The sequence below is a fragment of the Colobus angolensis genome, unplaced genomic scaffold (assembly GCF_000951035.1).
Source record: "Colobus angolensis palliatus isolate OR3802 unplaced genomic scaffold, Cang.pa_1.0 Scaffold50, whole genome shotgun sequence".
NCBI classification, from domain to species: Eukaryota; Metazoa; Chordata; class Mammalia; order Primates; family Cercopithecidae; genus Colobus; species Colobus angolensis.
In genome coordinates, this window is record NW_012118488.1 from 3442059 (window position 1) to 3458606 (window position 16548).

Here is a 16548-nt window from a genome sequence, read left to right on the forward strand (position 1 = left end):
CAAAAAAAAAGAAAAGAAAAAGAAAAGAAAAATGAACTTTGGAGCACTGTACAGAATGAATGGAAGATCCACGAGAAGCAGACCAATCAGTTGCAGCTTCCTATGGGCTTCTCACCCAGGTAATTTTCAATCTGGGTGGGCTGCTTTGGCACAATTATTGGTGGATGGCAGAGGTCAAGGGGAGGTCCTAACTGCACATCCCCGGGCTGACTGATGGAATGTAACTAGATTATTTGCTAAGGTGGGATTTGACTAATCTTCCACTGTCTTTCCCTGTATTTCAAACAAACCCATCAAGATAAACACAGCGCTCCTCCTCCCTATCAGTCCACACTGGCGGAAGTTGTGTAAAACTAGCAGAAGTCAGGAAAACGGCAACCCTTTGAGGGATTTTCTCTCCTCTCCCTGCCCAGGGTGCACTGCCTTCTTTGCCCTTCATAGCCCGAACAAGGGAACTATTCAGCCCCACCAAAGGGGAGAGGGAGGAAGACACTTCCTGCTCTCCCTTCTCTGGCCAGGACAGGACATGGTTTTTGATCTAAGGCCCAGAGAATCCCGAGCTGATAAAGGCCCATTGTGGCAGCTTCTAGAGAAACCCAGAGGCCATCAGGGGCTAAGAAGCTGGTTAACAGCCCTTGAACATTTGTGAAAAGAATTACTTGGCGGAAGTCAAGGCAAAATGAGGCCCCTGGGCTGCCACTGGGATGTGCCTTTGCCATCCCTGGCAGGAAGGCTAATGGCAAAGCCAGCAGGAAACCTGGCCCGCCTGCCACTGAAAGGGCTGACCTGAAGGCACCAGCAACCTCAAAGCAGTGCAGGGCAGCTTTGCAGCTCAGGGCTCCCCTACAGACACCTGGAGGTTGAAACCCAATCTCCCGCCAAATGCAGAAAACACAACTGCTCTTTTAAAAAGAGCCTGGGAAAGACAGAGGAGCCTCCCACCCTCCCACCCCCAAAAGGGTGTCCAAAGCAATAAACAGCAGGAAGAGGAAGAAGGGCGCAGAGTGGAAGCCGGTCTGGAACTTATTTAGGAATTAGGCTCTTTCTGCTCCAATCTTGAACACGCTTTGAGTTCAGGCACCTCATCATTCGAAAGCCTCACTATTATAGCAAAAGCCAAAGTGGGAAGAGATATCCTGAGGCCTGAGATAAATGATGCTGGGGAAGTGGCAGGGAGATGGGCTGGATGGGGGGAGGCTCAAAGGAGGAAGGTTTGAGGTTCAGCGGAGGGTCAGGAGCCCATCACACACTATTGTCTGCTCCCGGGATGGCTGCTGGGAGGCCCTGGGAGGGGTGCAGAATGCAGGGATTGGGAGAACTCAATCCCTGGCTCCACCCCAAATCTGTGCATCAGGTCTCCCTCTTCCCCAGCTGACAGGTGGTGGACTGATCACTCTGGGGAAGGAAACATGGACTCCAGGTCAGAGAGCAGCCTGTGGAGTCTTCTTAAAGACCCCTCTCTGTGGCCAGGTGGTGAGCCCGGGGATTAAATGAAGAGCAGATTTAAAGCACAGTCAGTCCACTCACTGCATGCTGTTTCCACTTTGTTCCTAGAAGGATCTGGGGTGGGTGATTGACACAGTTCATTTCTCAACCTGAGGCCGGCTTTCCCTCCCCACCATCCAAAATGCACAAACTCAGCTCCCCTCAAATGCCAAGGCATTTCCAATATCCCTATCATCAAAGCAAAGCACAGTAAGCAGTACAAACCCACTGGCTGGGCACAGTGGCTCACGCCTGTAATCCTAGCACTTTGGGAGGCCAAGGCAGGATCACTTGAGCCCAGGAGTTCAAAACCAGCCTGGGTAACATGGTGAGACCTGGTCTCCATAAAAAATACAGAATTAACTGGGCATGGTGGTACACACATGTAGTCCCAGATACTCAGGGAGCTAGGGCAGGAGGATCGCTTGAGCCCAGGAAGTCAAGGCTGCAGTGAGAAATGTTCATGCCACTGCACTCTAGCCTGGGCGACAAAGTGGGACCCTACCTCAAAAAAAAAAAAAAAACAAAAAAAAGAAAGGAAAAAAAGAAAACAAGAAAAAAAAAAAAGAAACCTACCGCAGAGCACCCCAAGCCATCTAACCGAGGACTACTGGACACATTATTTTACGTCAACCACTTCCCTAGCATTGGGGGAAGGTGTTGCTGGCACTTGGTGGGCAGGCCTGTAACTCCCAGTGAGCAGCGGCACCAAAACACACAGAACAAGTTAACTGCCCTCCACCCACCTTCACCGCCTACTAGCCCATCCCATGACAAACCTCACCTGCTACCACAGAGATTCCCTTCAGGTTGGGGATGGATCTGGAACACAGACAGCACAAAGTGTTTTCTGAAAACAAAGCATTTTCTGCCTTACTGGAGACGCCGTCCCAGCTGGCAATGCAAACATGTGCACACAAAAACTGCTAGAACACTCTGTTCTGATCCCACAGCTCCCACAAACAAAAAAACCAACTCATGGCTGAGCCGGAAGGTCTGGGTGTCATTTATTGACAGCAGTTTATACACATTTGTTTCCTTCCCATGGTTGCTTCCTTCCCAGCACAGGCATAGAAACCCTGAGAAGGGCAGTCTCTGAACGAGGGAGCCAGGAACGTAGGTCGGACACATCTTTGGCAGGCATGTTCAGCCCCAGCAGGATGCAATCCTTCAAGCTGGAATTCCATTGGGTATTTGAGAGGGACCAAGGTGGGGGGTAGAGAGGAAGTCTTCGACAGGACTCACATCTCGGTCCAGGCCTCCTCTCTCACTATCCAAGTCCATCCAAGTTTTAGGACCCTGGGGGGCAACAATCAGGCCCACCCACCTCAACAGGGGCAGATTCTTCAATCTGTGCCCTGTTCACACACACCTGTTTCCGCTGGTCGCACAGTTAAAGAGAATCAGCCTTATGGTAACAGACAGACCACTTCCTCTCTGCCCCTCCCCGGCACCTCCTCAGCGGCATCTGCACAGGAACCGCTGGGAAGACGGAGGCCTGCCTTCTCAGTTCAGCCACATGTGCCCTCATCCGCAAATCTTCCATCAGCAACAGGAGAGAGGCCACACATGGACCCAGGCAGACACCTGTGCTCCCCAGTCCATCACACACTGCCCCGCCTGTGTGCTGCCAAATGCTGGTGCCCAGGCCAGAGCTCCAGCAGGCCCCGAATTGGGACCTAAAGCTGGTTTGCATAGGCACTTGGCAATTTTTGGTAGGGAGGTGGATAAAAAAGTAGATAGATGTGAGAAGAATGAAAGTTTCATTTGATAGACTAATTAGAGATCTGAAGTGATTTTACCTTTATTTCCTTCACTTTAAGCCAATCATGAAATTTCACAGTGATTTCTGGGGTGGGGGCAGAAGGAAGGCGGTGTTAAGAATCATCAGGGCTGTGGCCCAGTCAGCCTGCGGAGGTGCAGGCAGGGTGGGCCCTCACTGGGGCAGCTGGAGGAGCACAGACTGCCCCGCCGGCAGGTAGGTGATGTTCCGAGAACGTGAGAGCTGGTATGCGATGTCCTCTGCGGCTTCCAGCTTGCGCAGCTCGATCAGGCCATCCCCTGCAGTGGCCAGTGAGTTGGCAATCAGTTCAGCCGCCTTGGAGTCACCCTCAGCAGAGATGATGGCTGCCTTTTTTTGCTGCTCAGCCTAAAAGAATGGAGGTAGAGACAGACTAAGATCAAACCTCAGGGCACTGCATGTCAGGCTACAACCAAAGGCCCTCCACCAGAAAGCCACCTTCCCAGGCTCCTGGAAGAACTTGGGGAGTTGACCTCCTCCTGATGGCGGGGGGAAGCAGAGCACACAGCCCACCAGTCCTCCCCTTCCCTTTCATGCTCACTTGTCACGGGAGAGATACATTTCTGTTGGCTGCATGAATATTTGTCTTATTTCAAAGTCCTCGTTAATATTAATTGCAATCTAGCTTAACAACTCTACTCTGAGCCAGGAGGATCCAAGGCCAAGGAAAACAGAAGCAAAAGAAAAATGGGATCAACCCTCAAGGCTCATCTTTCCTTCCAGCCCCAAGTCTAAAGGACTTCATCAAAGCCAGGACAGGGCTAGGTGTGGTGGCTCATGTCTGTAATCCCGGCACTTTGGGAGGCGGAGGCAGGAGGATCACTTGAGCCAGGAGGTCAAGGCTGCAGTGAGCTATGATCGTGCCATTGCATTCCAGCCTGGGCCACAGAGGGAGACGCTGTCCCACACAAAAAACCTCAGGATGGTTAAGGAAGAGCAGCACGCACTTCTGACTGTTCCTAGAGCTGCCTGTGGGCTAGGCTGGTTCCTGACCAGAATCCAGGCACCCACAGTGAGACCTCCTAGGCCTGCCCTACCAATATTAAGAGGAAGACAGTCCTCTGAAATGTGTGACCTTCAGGAGTGTGAGGAAGAGGACAGTATTAAGCCTCCCTGAAATTACATACAATTTTGAAATGGCTGGGCCCTGCGTCTATTTGCTTAACAAACATTTACTGTATACCTACTATCGCCAGACACTATACTAGACTTGTTATAATCTCTGAAGTTATGGAAGATACAAAGCAACGCAAGTCCCTGCCCACACAGTGTTTTCATTCTACTAAATCAAATCTATTCCTCTTTTCCCATTTTATTTCTTGCTGTCCCCATCTCCCCACCAATTAGGGATACTGGTGGTGGGAAGAGGGGGACAACAATAAACATGTCTTTGCAAATACCAGAAAGACCAGGCTGCTACGCAAATACACTGTGTCCCATCGCATTCTCTGACACATCTGGATGGATTTAGCACTAGAAAAAAATCTAGTGACGAAAGCACATCTGGTGCAACGTTTGATCTTTTTTGCTGTCAGCTTTCACTATGTAACTATGGTTAAAAATGACTTCTCAGTGAAGCTGAAAATACTCCAGGAGAAACATTTTTATTTGTAAGAGAGTGTTTTTGATCTCAGAGAAGTGGAAGAAAAATTACCCTTCAGTGATTTAGGAACATAACTCCACATATCCTTGACTAGCCCCCGAAGACTCTGGAACCAATTGCAGAAGTACAATTCCTTCAAGCCCCTTCCGATTATCCCGGAAGAAGGGATGACAGATGATGAATTTCCAGGCCACCCAGCAAATGGGGAAGCTGAGTGCAGGAGAAAGGGGAGAGAGAGGCTCCCGCCATCTGGTTGAATGCTCACCTTTTCCACCACAAATCTGGCCCTCTCTGCTTCCTGCTGAGCCACCTGTTTGGCTTCCACCGCTTCTGTGAACTCCTTCCCGAAGGTCAGATGTGTCTAAGGGGAGAGTGAGCACAAGATGAGGCAGTGTGATTGCTTAGACAGCACTGCTGGGACGCCTCCACGGCCGCTGGAAGGAAGAGGCCAGCAATGGCTCTAGCAGCTGGAAGCATCTGTGAGGCCAGAACACTCTTCCACCTCTGTATCTGTATCCAAACGGAGTTTATACCCAGAATCTCTGGCTGCCCAAACTGCTCCTGTACATTACTCTGTCACTCTCAGTGCAGTGAGCGACTTCATGTAGCAAATGGCACCTGGGGCTTTTGATGGGGCCCACAGGCACCAGAAGGTATCTATTCAATCGACCACCTCCCCAGAGGAGAACTGTGGGTTCTAAGACCCCCGCCACTGACTAGTGCTCTTCCAAGGGCCTTTGATGCCTTGTTCAAAGCCCAAGGAAGGCCAGATGCAAAACGGGGCCCCTGAGAGTGAGGGAGGCTGCTGGTTCCCAGGGATCCAAGAGCCTGATGCTCTCTGATTATGGATTAACCAGTCCACTTCTTCCCACAGCAGCTCCATCACTGAACAGGAAGAGGACGAGAGGTGGTGGAACGCAAATCATGCTATTCCCAATGTGAATGGTTCTGTTAAAGGGTTTAAAAGAAAGAGAAAGCAGGTAAAGTCATTGGTCGGGCTGAGGGTTTAGAAGTCTGATGATCCCTAGACCTTCTCTAATCATGTCAGGTCTGACGTGAGCATCCCTAACGATAGCACAAACAATGGGAAGGGACCTCAGAATTCCTAATGCCCAGCCTAGAGCAATTTACTTATTCATCCTACTTTTTAATGAAAAAGAATCAAGAGGAGAGCATTGGTTTTGCCATCAGATTCTAGTTGTTTCACTTGCTCCGCTCTCCCAGCCTCTGCTTTTAAAAAAGCAGCCCTGAACTGCTCCTTACAAGTAAATCCTGGTCTCATTCTCTCCCAGAATGTTTAAGCTCCTAACTCTAACTGCAGCTGTTGTACTTCGCCTGATCCATTTCTAGTCTCTTAGTCAAAGTTTGGGTAAGAAAATCTGATCCTGAGAAATGAAAAATGAAATGTATAATTAAGGAATAAAATTTATTTCTAAAAGGGCCAGCTGAGGGCAGCGAATTCCCCATGAAACCTAATTTTCTTCTCACACCTCTTAGACAGGGTTTCCTGTGGTCAGCCCACATTTCCCCAGAATGGAGTATGTGGTTAAAGTCTAGTAAAATGCCAACTTTTCCCTTAGGTTTTTACACAGCGTTTTCTCACAGCCAAGGTGTTCAGGTTCACGGTAATTACCAGGGGAGGGCCTGCAGAACGGCTGCAGCCTGGCCTCTTGCCAGCAGAGGGAGCCCCAAGCCCCCGGGGGTTCCAGCAGGCGGAGCAAGGTGGAGCAGTGCCCCAGGGTTAGCACTGGGTGTTGTCCAGTGGCTGTTTAAACAGCTGCACAGATGCTGGGGGAAGCGGTGCCTTTCCCTAGCGATGCACGGGAGAACTGAACAGGAAGCACTTTACCTCACTGCCCGAACAAATCACTCCAAATGATTTTTCCCAGAGAATCTAGAAACACGACCCTTCCCCTCAACCTCCTCGACCTGAAACGCTATCCTGCCTGTATTGCTTTCTGTCTGAGTTATGACATCCAATGTCATATAAACACACAAGCTATAGTGTCTCAAGCGGATAGCTTACGCCTCAGAGATGTCCCTTGCCCCCATACCAGGCCTGGGGGAATCGAACCATTCGTTTACACTCTATCACCTTTCACTAGGGTTCCCAGAACGTACATCACTGAGCTTCGGACCGTAAGTGTTAGGAAACTCCCAGGGGTCAGGCTGGGAGGTCTGTGCTAGGGATAAAGACTCCCCGAGCTGTTCTCTGGTCTCTACCAGACAGTTTCTGCCTGTGTCAAACAGGGTTAACAAGGCATCACTTTCTGGGTAACATAGTTTGGAGAACGTAAAACATTTAGTGGTTAGGGACTATCTGGATACAACCAGAGGTCACAAGAAAAATGTGTGTGGCAGGGGGAAGGTAAAAGAATCAACTGAAAAACCCACGGAGACTGCCTCGCCTCAACATGTTTCTGTGTTTTCAAGTCTCACATCTAGCAAAGCAGAAGCAGGGACCTAATAGCGTCTGCCCAGAAATGGAGCCAGCCACCTAACGAGAACTGCAGCCCCTTCCCCATGGTCTCCCGAAGGATCTTACCAAGGACACGTCATCCAGGATGAGCCCAAAGGTGGCTGCTCGCTCTGTAAGATCGTCGCTCACCTGCCTGGAGACCAGCTCTCTCTGGGTGATGAGTTCTCCAGCATCAAAGCGAGCCTGGTTTCAAAGGGAGGAGCAGAAGGGCAGGTCAGGTTTACGAGGAAGCAGAAAAGGAACCAGGAAACTGCAGCCACATCCCAACCAACCCCCTGCCAAGCGCTTCCTGCCACCTGGCACCCTTCTGGGGAGGTGCTCTGGGCTTGAGGCTAAGGGCCCCTGTTCACTCACCACCACTGACTTGAGGATCTCGGTCGTGATGGACGGCAGCACACGCTCATCATAGTCCTCTCCGATGCTGGTGAAGATGCGAGGAAGCTGGCTAGCGACGGGCCGGAAGAGGATGCGCAGTGTGATGTTGACATTCTGTAAATCTTAGGGTAGGGGACAAACACTGGAGTTAAAAATAAAAACCACTGTAGGAAAACAAGTGCTTTTTTTTTTCCTTTTCCCTTTTTTTGAGACGGAGTTTTGCTCTTGTTGCCCAGGCCGGAGTACAGTCGGATGATCTCGGCTCACAGGAACCTCCACCTCAGGTTTAAGTGATTCTCCTGCCTCAGCCTCCCAAGTAGCTGTGATTACAGGCACATGCCACCATGCCCAACTAATTTTGTATTTTTAGTAGAGATGGGGTGTCACCACATTAGGCTGGTCTCAAACTCCTGACCTCAGGTGATCCACCTGCCTCAGCCTCTCAAAGTGCTGGGATTACAGATGTGAGCTACCGCGCCTAGCCACAAGTGGTCTTTTATATGACCTCTCCTACTCCAATTTGCTACAATTTTTATTTATGTATTTTGAGACAGGGTCACATGTTGCCTAGGCTGAAGTGCAGTGGCAAGATCAAGGCTCACTGTAGCCACCTTGATCTCCTGGGATCAACTGATCCTCCCACCTACACCTTCCAAGTAGTTGGGACTACACAGGCACATATCACCACACCCAGTAATCTTTGTACTTTTTGTAGAGCTGGAGTTTCGCCATGTTTCCCAGGGCTGGTCTCAAACTCCTGGGCTCAAGTGATCCACCTGCCTTAGCCTCCCACAATGCTAGAATTACAGGTGTGAGCCATTACGCCTGGTAATTGTTATTTTTTATTTTTTATTTTTAGAGACAAGGTCTTGCTACGTGGCCCAGGCTAGACTCAAGTTCCTGGGCTTAAGCATTTCTCCTGCCTCAGCCTCTTGAGTAGCTGACACGCACCACTGTGCCTGGCTCCAAATTGGCTACAATTTATAAGCAAATCTGCTGATTATAAGATCCTAGAGGGCAAGGAATAGGTATGCCTGGTTTCCTTGGCAGAGAACCCAAGAGAGCATCACAAAGAGTTTATAATTTCTTAGAACATTCAGTGATAGCAGCTTTTTGGTATCCCCTGAATGCCCTCAGATACACGTAATTCAGATTATATGTCTACCAGGTGCCATGTAACGTCTGCAACACTGAACATTTTAAGACAATAGACAGGCCAATGCTAAGAATTGTAGGGTGAGGCCTTTCCAAGCTCTGGTGATTGTGGCCAAGTCAGGAGTCAGCCTTGGAGAGGTTAGTTTGGGTCTGGTGGAAACCGTGTTAGACTAGTTCATTTGCTTTCTGGGCCTTGAGGAAATGTTGGGGAAAACTGAAGGAAAAAAGAGTCATAAAAGCACTCTGTCAAATGTGTAACACATATAAGGGGTTAATAGACCCACCTATGTTCTGCTTCTCATTACTTGGGCCAATTAAAGGATCCAGGGAGAGAATTATACCTTCCCCTGGACAATTCAGGCCTGCAAGGAGCCAAAGCACCGTCATGGCTTGCTTACAGACGTCAACAATATGGACCAAGCGCCTGTGAGACAGAGCCCTGAACTGCACACCAAGAGAGGTAGGCAATGTATTAATACTGACAACTCCCTGATCTCTGGAAGCTCCTATCAATAGTTTTAGAAATAGGTACGTAATGTATCCTGAAAACAACTGCAAAACAGTACAGAAAGAAATCCCAAAGAGGTGGGAAGTTTAGAAGCAGGCTTTTTTTTTTTGAGACAGAATCTCACTCTGTTGCCCAGGCTGCAGTAAAGTGGCACGATCTCAGTTCACTGCAACCTTCGTTCCCCAGGTTCAAGCGATTCTCCTGCCTCAGCCTCCTGAGTAGCTGGGATTATAGGCACCCCCCACCACCGGCTAATTTTTGTATTTTTAGGCGAGACAGCATTTCACCACATTGGCCAGGCTGGTCTCAAACTCCTGACCTCAGGTGCTCCACCTGCCTCGGCCTCCCAAAGTGCTGGGATTACAGGCATGAGCCACTGCACCCGGCCATAAGTGGATATTTCTTTTTTTTTTTTTTGAGACGGAGTCTCGCTCTGTCACCCAGGCTGGAGTGCAGTGGCCAGATCTCAGCTCACTGCAGGGCCCGCCTCCCAGGTTCACGCCATTCTCCTGCCTCAGCCTCCCGAGTAGCTGGGACTATAGGCACCCACCACCACACTCGGTTAGTTTTTTGTATTTTTTTAGTAGAGACGGGGTTTCACCGTGTTAGCCAGGATGGTCTCGATCTCCTGACCTTGTGATCCACCCGTCTCGGCCTCCCAAAGTGCTGGGATTACAGGCTTGAGTCACCGCGCCCAGCATAAGTGGATATTTCTAAGATTTCATATCAAACTCTCCAGGGCAAGTAGTCTAGTCATTCCTGTGATGTACAGTCCAAACTCTTCTGGATCCTGGTATCCCACAGATGCTCCAGCGACACAAAAGAGCAGAGCACCTCTTCCACACTCCCTACTTTACCTGAACCACAGGCAAGACTCACCTTTGCTACCAGTGATGACCGGCACATTACGTGGTCGAGAACGGCAGTCAAAGATAATTGGTTTCTGTACCCATGGGATGAGAAAGTGAGTCCCTTCCCCTACCACAATGTCCTGTACTCCACGGAACCGGTCAAAGATGACAGCTCTGTGCCCAGCATCCACTAGGAAGAAAGGATAATGACATGTCATAAAAATCTTCCCATCCTTTAAACAAAAGGATCATGTCTTTGAAAGAGCCCTGGTGCTTTCTGTTCACTTATTAAGTCTCCCCTCTTCTCTCTGTCTTCCCCAACTCCTGGTCTCTAGAGACTTCTAAATAGCTACAAAACTAAGCAATCACTTCCTGTTCCACATGTCCCCAAGGATTGATAATAGGATCTGTTCCTTAGCATCCTTTCTCCTTGAGGGAACTGGCTGTTGATTTTCTGAATGACCATTCTATCCCTGAACTCCCACCAACATATTTCCAGGAATCACCTACCAAAACTTCTAAAACTCACTGAGGTCTTCCCAGTTACCACATATCCAAGGGGCTCCAATTTAACCTAGTGCTCCCAGAAGCAGCACCCTCATTACGGGAATCCTACATTTAGAAGGTCCCACTCTTTCTTCCTAATAGCTCTCTTTCTCTAAAGTTTTAAGGGGTTATAGAGCTGTCTTGGCAGAGAGAGAAATCTATGACGGCAATTACTGTCTAGTGGCAGGTGTGGCCAAAAGGATCACAGAACTGCTAAGATGTGTCATATAAGCCAAGCAGCCTTTTCTAATCAGCTGCCTCTCTCAACTTTATCATTGGTCCAAATCTTCACTCTGAAAGTAAAGCTCCTCTTGTCAGCCAGCCACACACCAGATGGGTCAATCTACTGCTGCTTTGCAGCATGTGAAAGTGTTAGAATGTCAGAGTTAAAGGGGGTCCTACAGATACAGTCAGGTCAAATCCATTGCTTGACCAATGAGGAAGCTTCCACAGTAAAGTGAAAGAAAACCCAGCTTAACCCCCCTCCTACACTGTTAAAAGCTGGGCAATGCATCTCAAAGATATTTCTTCTGAAACTATCCAAATTCAGCAGAGCAAAAGCTCCTGTTCGGGACAAGGTCGCCCAAACAGATCTGCAGCCTTTGCTGTTATTTCACATGCAAGAAGAGGAGAACAAATGAGATCTCCATTTCAGATAGCCAGGGCAATCCAGACACTGCGCGGCAACGTTTGGGTGGTGCGGCTTCACTTCACTTTGACAGGAGCCACTGGACACACCCACCTAGGAAGTGGGCTGGGAGGCTCTTTTTGAATAAAGGCTCTGAGAGAACCTATGACTGAAAGGTCAGGGGCTCTGATAACAATGCAGTCCTAGGGTATGAAATGGCAAGAGATGAGCCCTCTTGGCCACAAACATATTCACTGACAGCAGCTACCATCAAGAGTGTCACATGGGCTATGCAGACCAACAGAAATCTCCCAGGAAAGTGCAGTGACCCACTGTCCCTCCATGCCTCACCATTATATAAGGCAGAGTTCACCACGCCTCCTGCAACAGCTAAGGCCAGGCCAAACTTGCCAATGGACTCAAACACTTTGGCAGCCATGTTTTCTTCTGCTGGACCCTCTCACACCTAAGTGGATAAAAACAAAATACAATCAAACTTGATGCCAAATCCTCAGAGAAGGCCCTCTCTGACACACAACAGTCACTTTTCAACCGGGCTATTTATTTCCCCATTCCTGAAAGTGCTAAATCATCCATTGAAGGATACCTAATAATGCTTTGTAGCTTTTAAAGTGTACTATCAATTCTTCTGCTTTATTTTCCAGTTTCTTTTCTCTCTTCTTCCTTGAGACAGGGTCTTGCTCTGTCACCCAGGCTGGAGTGCAGTGGCACCATCTCAGCTCACTGAAGCCTCGACCTCCCAGGCTCAATCTTCTCACCTCAGCCTCCCAAGTAGCAGGGTCCACAGAAGTGTTAAATTAGCTAGCCACCACGCCCAGCTAATTTTGTTCATTTTTGTGCAGAGATGGGGTCTCGCTACGTTGCCCCAGGTGGTCTTGAACTCCTGAGCTCAAGTGTCCCCCTTGCCTCGGCCTCCCAAGTGTTGGGATTACAGGCATGAGCCACCACGCCTGGCTGATTTCTCTTTTTTTTCTCAACCATTTAAAGTAAGGTGTCTGGGACACTTGGTTCAATAATGAAAACAATGCATGGGCTTGAAATCCATAGAGAACTTAGCACCACACTAAACCACCCTCTCATTTCCTGCACAAGTAGGCCCCCAAAAAGAGGCTGTGTGGTTGGATTGCTGCAATTATGGTTTGAAAAAATAACTCGAAAAATGTGCTACATGTTGATGTCAACAAAAAAAGTAACCATTACAGCTAACATCAGGTAGCCTAATAAAAGCAATTTATTTACTTCTCACAATCACCCTATGAAGCATATTACTCCAGAGGAAACAGAGGCACACAGAGAGGTTACATGAGAAGCCGAGATTGCAGTTATTAAGTGGTAGAACCAGAATTAGAACCCAAAAGTCTAATGCTAGCAGACACTGCTTTCCTCCTCACCATACTGCTTCTCAACATTGTGTATTAGGAACGACCTGCTTCTTATGGAAGCAGGAGCTGGATGACATCCTGGGGCCAAGATAACTTAAGAACCCATTTGGGAGAAAGGCTCTAACTAGTTGCACAGGGATAAAGAGTTCTGGAATAACTGGGAGGGTGGGGCTGAGGCGGGGTGGGCACAGGCACAGCTGACCTAACTAGAAATCACTCTAGCATCTAACTTTCTAACGCTCCGCCCCACCGTCGTTGCCCGCTCCAGCCTCAAATCCTCCCTCCCTACTTCCCAGACCTCAACTCCTGAGACTACCTTTATCTCGTCCAGTGCATTTAAATCTTCCTTCTCCGAGGCTAGGACACCTGGCTCTTTCCATTTCTAATGGCTTCTGGATTATTCCTCACCCTGCCCCCATGGACACCTCCCTTACTCTGAGCAACCCCTGGCTCGTCCCGGGCTCAGCCCCTTCTCCCCTCCCTCACATGTCGGACTCACGCACGCACTCTCCTCGCCCAAAGTGCACATCATGGGGCACAGGACGACTGCAGAGACGCCCAGAGACTGGCCTTTGCCGCCCCCTCCATTCTCACCTGCTTCCACTCTGACCTCCACATGAATTCCCCAAGCACGCATACCGCGCATGCGCTCCTCTGCCCCGCCCTCTTTCCAAGATCCACGCTTCCTATTGGTGGGAAAGAGAGCTGTGAGTTCTGGGAAGGGTGGCTTAGAACCTCACCCTGGTTCCACGGCTCTTGGCAGATGAACTACAACTCCCAAAAGGCTATGCAGCGGCGGGCCCCCGAAGAAAAGCGTTTTCTCTTTGGTGATCACCGCAAAGATGTTGCCGCAATGCCGTTTGGGAGCTGTAGTTTCCTGGGGCTAAATGCACGTGCCTGTCCTGTACAGCGGCTAAGACTGAGGGAAGGTGAGCCTTAGGGCTCCGGGAAAGAGGAGGTGGGCGTCCAATTGGTGGCAAAAATGAGTAGGGGCAAGTTTATGACTGATGAAAGAGGACAGGTGGAACTCTGGGGGAAGTCGTGGTGAAATCACCGGCGAGCTGAGACCCTTTGGGAGAAACGAAGGGCCGTCTTCCTTCCAAAGCCCTGTCTGCAAACGTCCTCAGAGTTGTGAGACATTGATTACCAGACACAGAGAGAACCATCTGTGCTGAAACACTGAGACCAACCGAGAGGAAGGAATTCATTCAGGGTCATGCACCGAGTGAGAAAAGGGGCTCGGCTTGGAATCCAGGTCCCCTGAACATGATTTTAAAGAAACGTTTTATTTGGAAAAGTTGCAAGAATAGTGCAAAAGAACGCACGTTTAACTTTGGCTCAGATTCACCTATTGTTAACAATGTGCTTCATTTGATTTATCATTTCTTTCTTACCTCTCCCCTCCTCCTCCCGGCCGCCGCTCCGCCGCCCCACCTCCGTGTGCGTGTTTGTTTATTTTCTTGTTTTTGTTTTGTTTTGCTTTTTTGTTTTTGAGATGGAGTTTCGCTCTTGTTGCCCAGGCTGGAGTGCAGCGGCGCGATCTCGGCTCACGCAACTTCCGCCTCCCGGGTTCAAGCGATTCTCCTGCCTCACCCTCCTGAGTAGCTGGGATTACAGGCATGCGCCATCACGCTAATTCTTGTATTTTTAGTACAGACGGGGTTTCTCCATGTTGGTCAGGCTGGTCTCGAACTCCCAACCTAGGTGATCCACCCGCCTCAGCCTCCCAAAGTGGTGGGATTACAGGCATGAGCCACCGCGCTCAGCTCTCATTCTAGTTTTTACCTCCGTAAGATCAACTCTTTTAGCCCCCACACAGGAATAAGAACGTGAGGGCTGGGCGTGGTGGTCACGCCTGTAATCCCAGCACTTCGGGAGGCCAAGGCCAGAGGATTGCTTTTGCCTAGGAGTTTGAGACTAGCCTGGGCAACAAAGTGAGACCCTATCTCTACAAAAAAATAAAAATAAAAAGTAGCTGGATGTGGTGGCATGTACCTGTAGTTCCACCTATTCGGGAGCCAAGGTGGTAGGATTGCTTGAGCCTGGGAGGTCAAGGCTGTAGTGAGCTGTGACTGTGCCACTGCACTGCAGCCTGGGTGACAGAGCGAGACTTTGTCTCAAAAATAAAATAAAATAAAGTATAGTCATTTTAACAATATTAATTATTCACCAATCCATGAACCAATCCATGAACACGAGATGTCTTTGCATTTGTTTATGTCCTCTCCAGTTTCTTTCATCAGTGTTTTGTAGTTTTTATTGTAGAGGTCTTTTTCCTCCGTTTTTGTATATTGATTTTGTATTCCGCAACTTTACTGAATTTATCAGTTCTAAGAGATTTTTGGTGAAATCTTTAGATTTTTCTTTCTTTCTTATTTTTTTTTTTTTGAGACGGAGTCTCGCTCTGTCGCCCAGGCTGGAGTGCAGTGGCCGGATCTCAGCTCACTGCAAGCTCCGCCTCCCGGGTTTACGCCATTCTCCTGCCTAAACCTCCCGAGTAGCTGGGACTACAGGCGCCCGCCACCTCGCCCGGCTAGTTTTTTGTATTTTTTAGTAGAGACGGGGTTTCACCGTGTTAGCCAGGATGGTCTCGATCTCCTGACCTCGTGATCCACCCGTCTCGGCCTCCCAAAGTGCTGGGATTACAGGCTTGAGCCACCGTGCCCGGCCCTTCTATATGTGAAGTATCATGTCATCTTCAAAAGGGGATAATTTGCCTTTTTTTTTTTTTTTTTTTTAAGACTACTCAAGCGCAGTAGTGAGAAGTGGGGAAAGAGTAGAACAAGGAGTTCAATCTGAAACTTACTGTGAGATTGAGATAACTTACTGCCTTCACACTGGTCTGACTTCCTTTTTTCCAATTTGGATGCCTTTTATTTCTTTCTCTTGCCTGATTGCTCTGGCTAAGACTTCAGTACTACGTGGATTAAGAGTGATGACAGTGTGTGGGGCACAGTGGCTCACGCCTGAAATCCCAGCACTTTGGGAGGCCAAGGTGGGCGGATCTCCTGAGGTCGGGAGCTCAAGACCAGCCTGAGCAACATGGAGAAACCCCGTTTCTACTAAAAATACAAAAAAAATTTAGCCCGGTATGGTGGCGCATGCCTGTAATCCCATCTACTCGGGAGACTGAGATAGGAGAAACACTTGAATCCGGGAGGCAGACGTTGCGATGGGCCGAAACTGCGCCATTGCACTCCAGCCTGGGCAACCAGAGCACAGCTCCATCTCAAAAATAAACAAATAAATAAAACAAGTAATGCAAGTGGGCATCTTTGCCTTCTTCCAGTTCTTAGAGGAAAGGCATTCCTCTATTACCCCATTCAATATGATGATTGCTGTAGGTTTGTCATTTATGGAGTTTATTATGTTGAGATATGTTTCTTCTATGCCTAATTTGTTGAGAATATTTATCATGAAGGATGTTGAATTTTATCAAATGCTTTTTCTGTATCTATTGAGATGATCATATGGTTTTTGTCCTTCATTCTGCTCATGTGATGCATCCACGGTTATTGATTTATGTATGTTGAACCGTCTTTGCGTTTCTGGAATAAATCTCACTTGATCATGGTGTATTATCCTTTCGATGTGCTGTTGGATTTTGTTTACTAGCATTTAGTTGAGGATTTTTGCATTGATGTTCATCCAGGATATTGGCCTGCTGTTTTCTTTTTTTGTTGTGTTTTTGTCTGATTTGGGCGTCAGGGTAAT

General features: G+C 48.7%; 1 protein-coding gene and 1 pseudogene across 4 annotated transcripts; both read right to left on the reverse strand.

Annotated features, from left to right (window-relative positions):
- LOC105524658 overlaps positions 1–3031 on the reverse strand; it is a 10847-nt pseudogene extending 7816 nt beyond the window's left edge.
- Positions 2469–13485, reverse strand: PHB (prohibitin). 4 transcript variants are annotated; one of them, XM_011959912.1, is made up of 7 exons: positions 13429–13485; positions 11783–11897; positions 10286–10447; positions 7723–7865; positions 7435–7551; positions 5155–5250; positions 2469–3634 (listed from the first exon to the last, which is right to left on the reverse strand). In XM_011959912.1, exons 2-7 carry the CDS (start codon positions 11868–11870, stop codon positions 3422–3424), a joined length of 819 nt encoding a protein of 272 aa, XP_011815302.1. In that variant the 5' UTR covers positions 11871–11897; positions 13429–13485; the 3' UTR covers positions 2469–3421. The 4 variants fall into 4 exon arrangements, with proteins under 4 accessions (XP_011815302.1, XP_011815304.1, XP_011815303.1 ...); XM_011959914.1 differs by having other exon boundaries at positions 13338–13469; XM_011959913.1 differs by having other exon boundaries at positions 13334–13452.
- Between the last annotated feature and the right edge of the window lie 3063 nt (positions 13486–16548).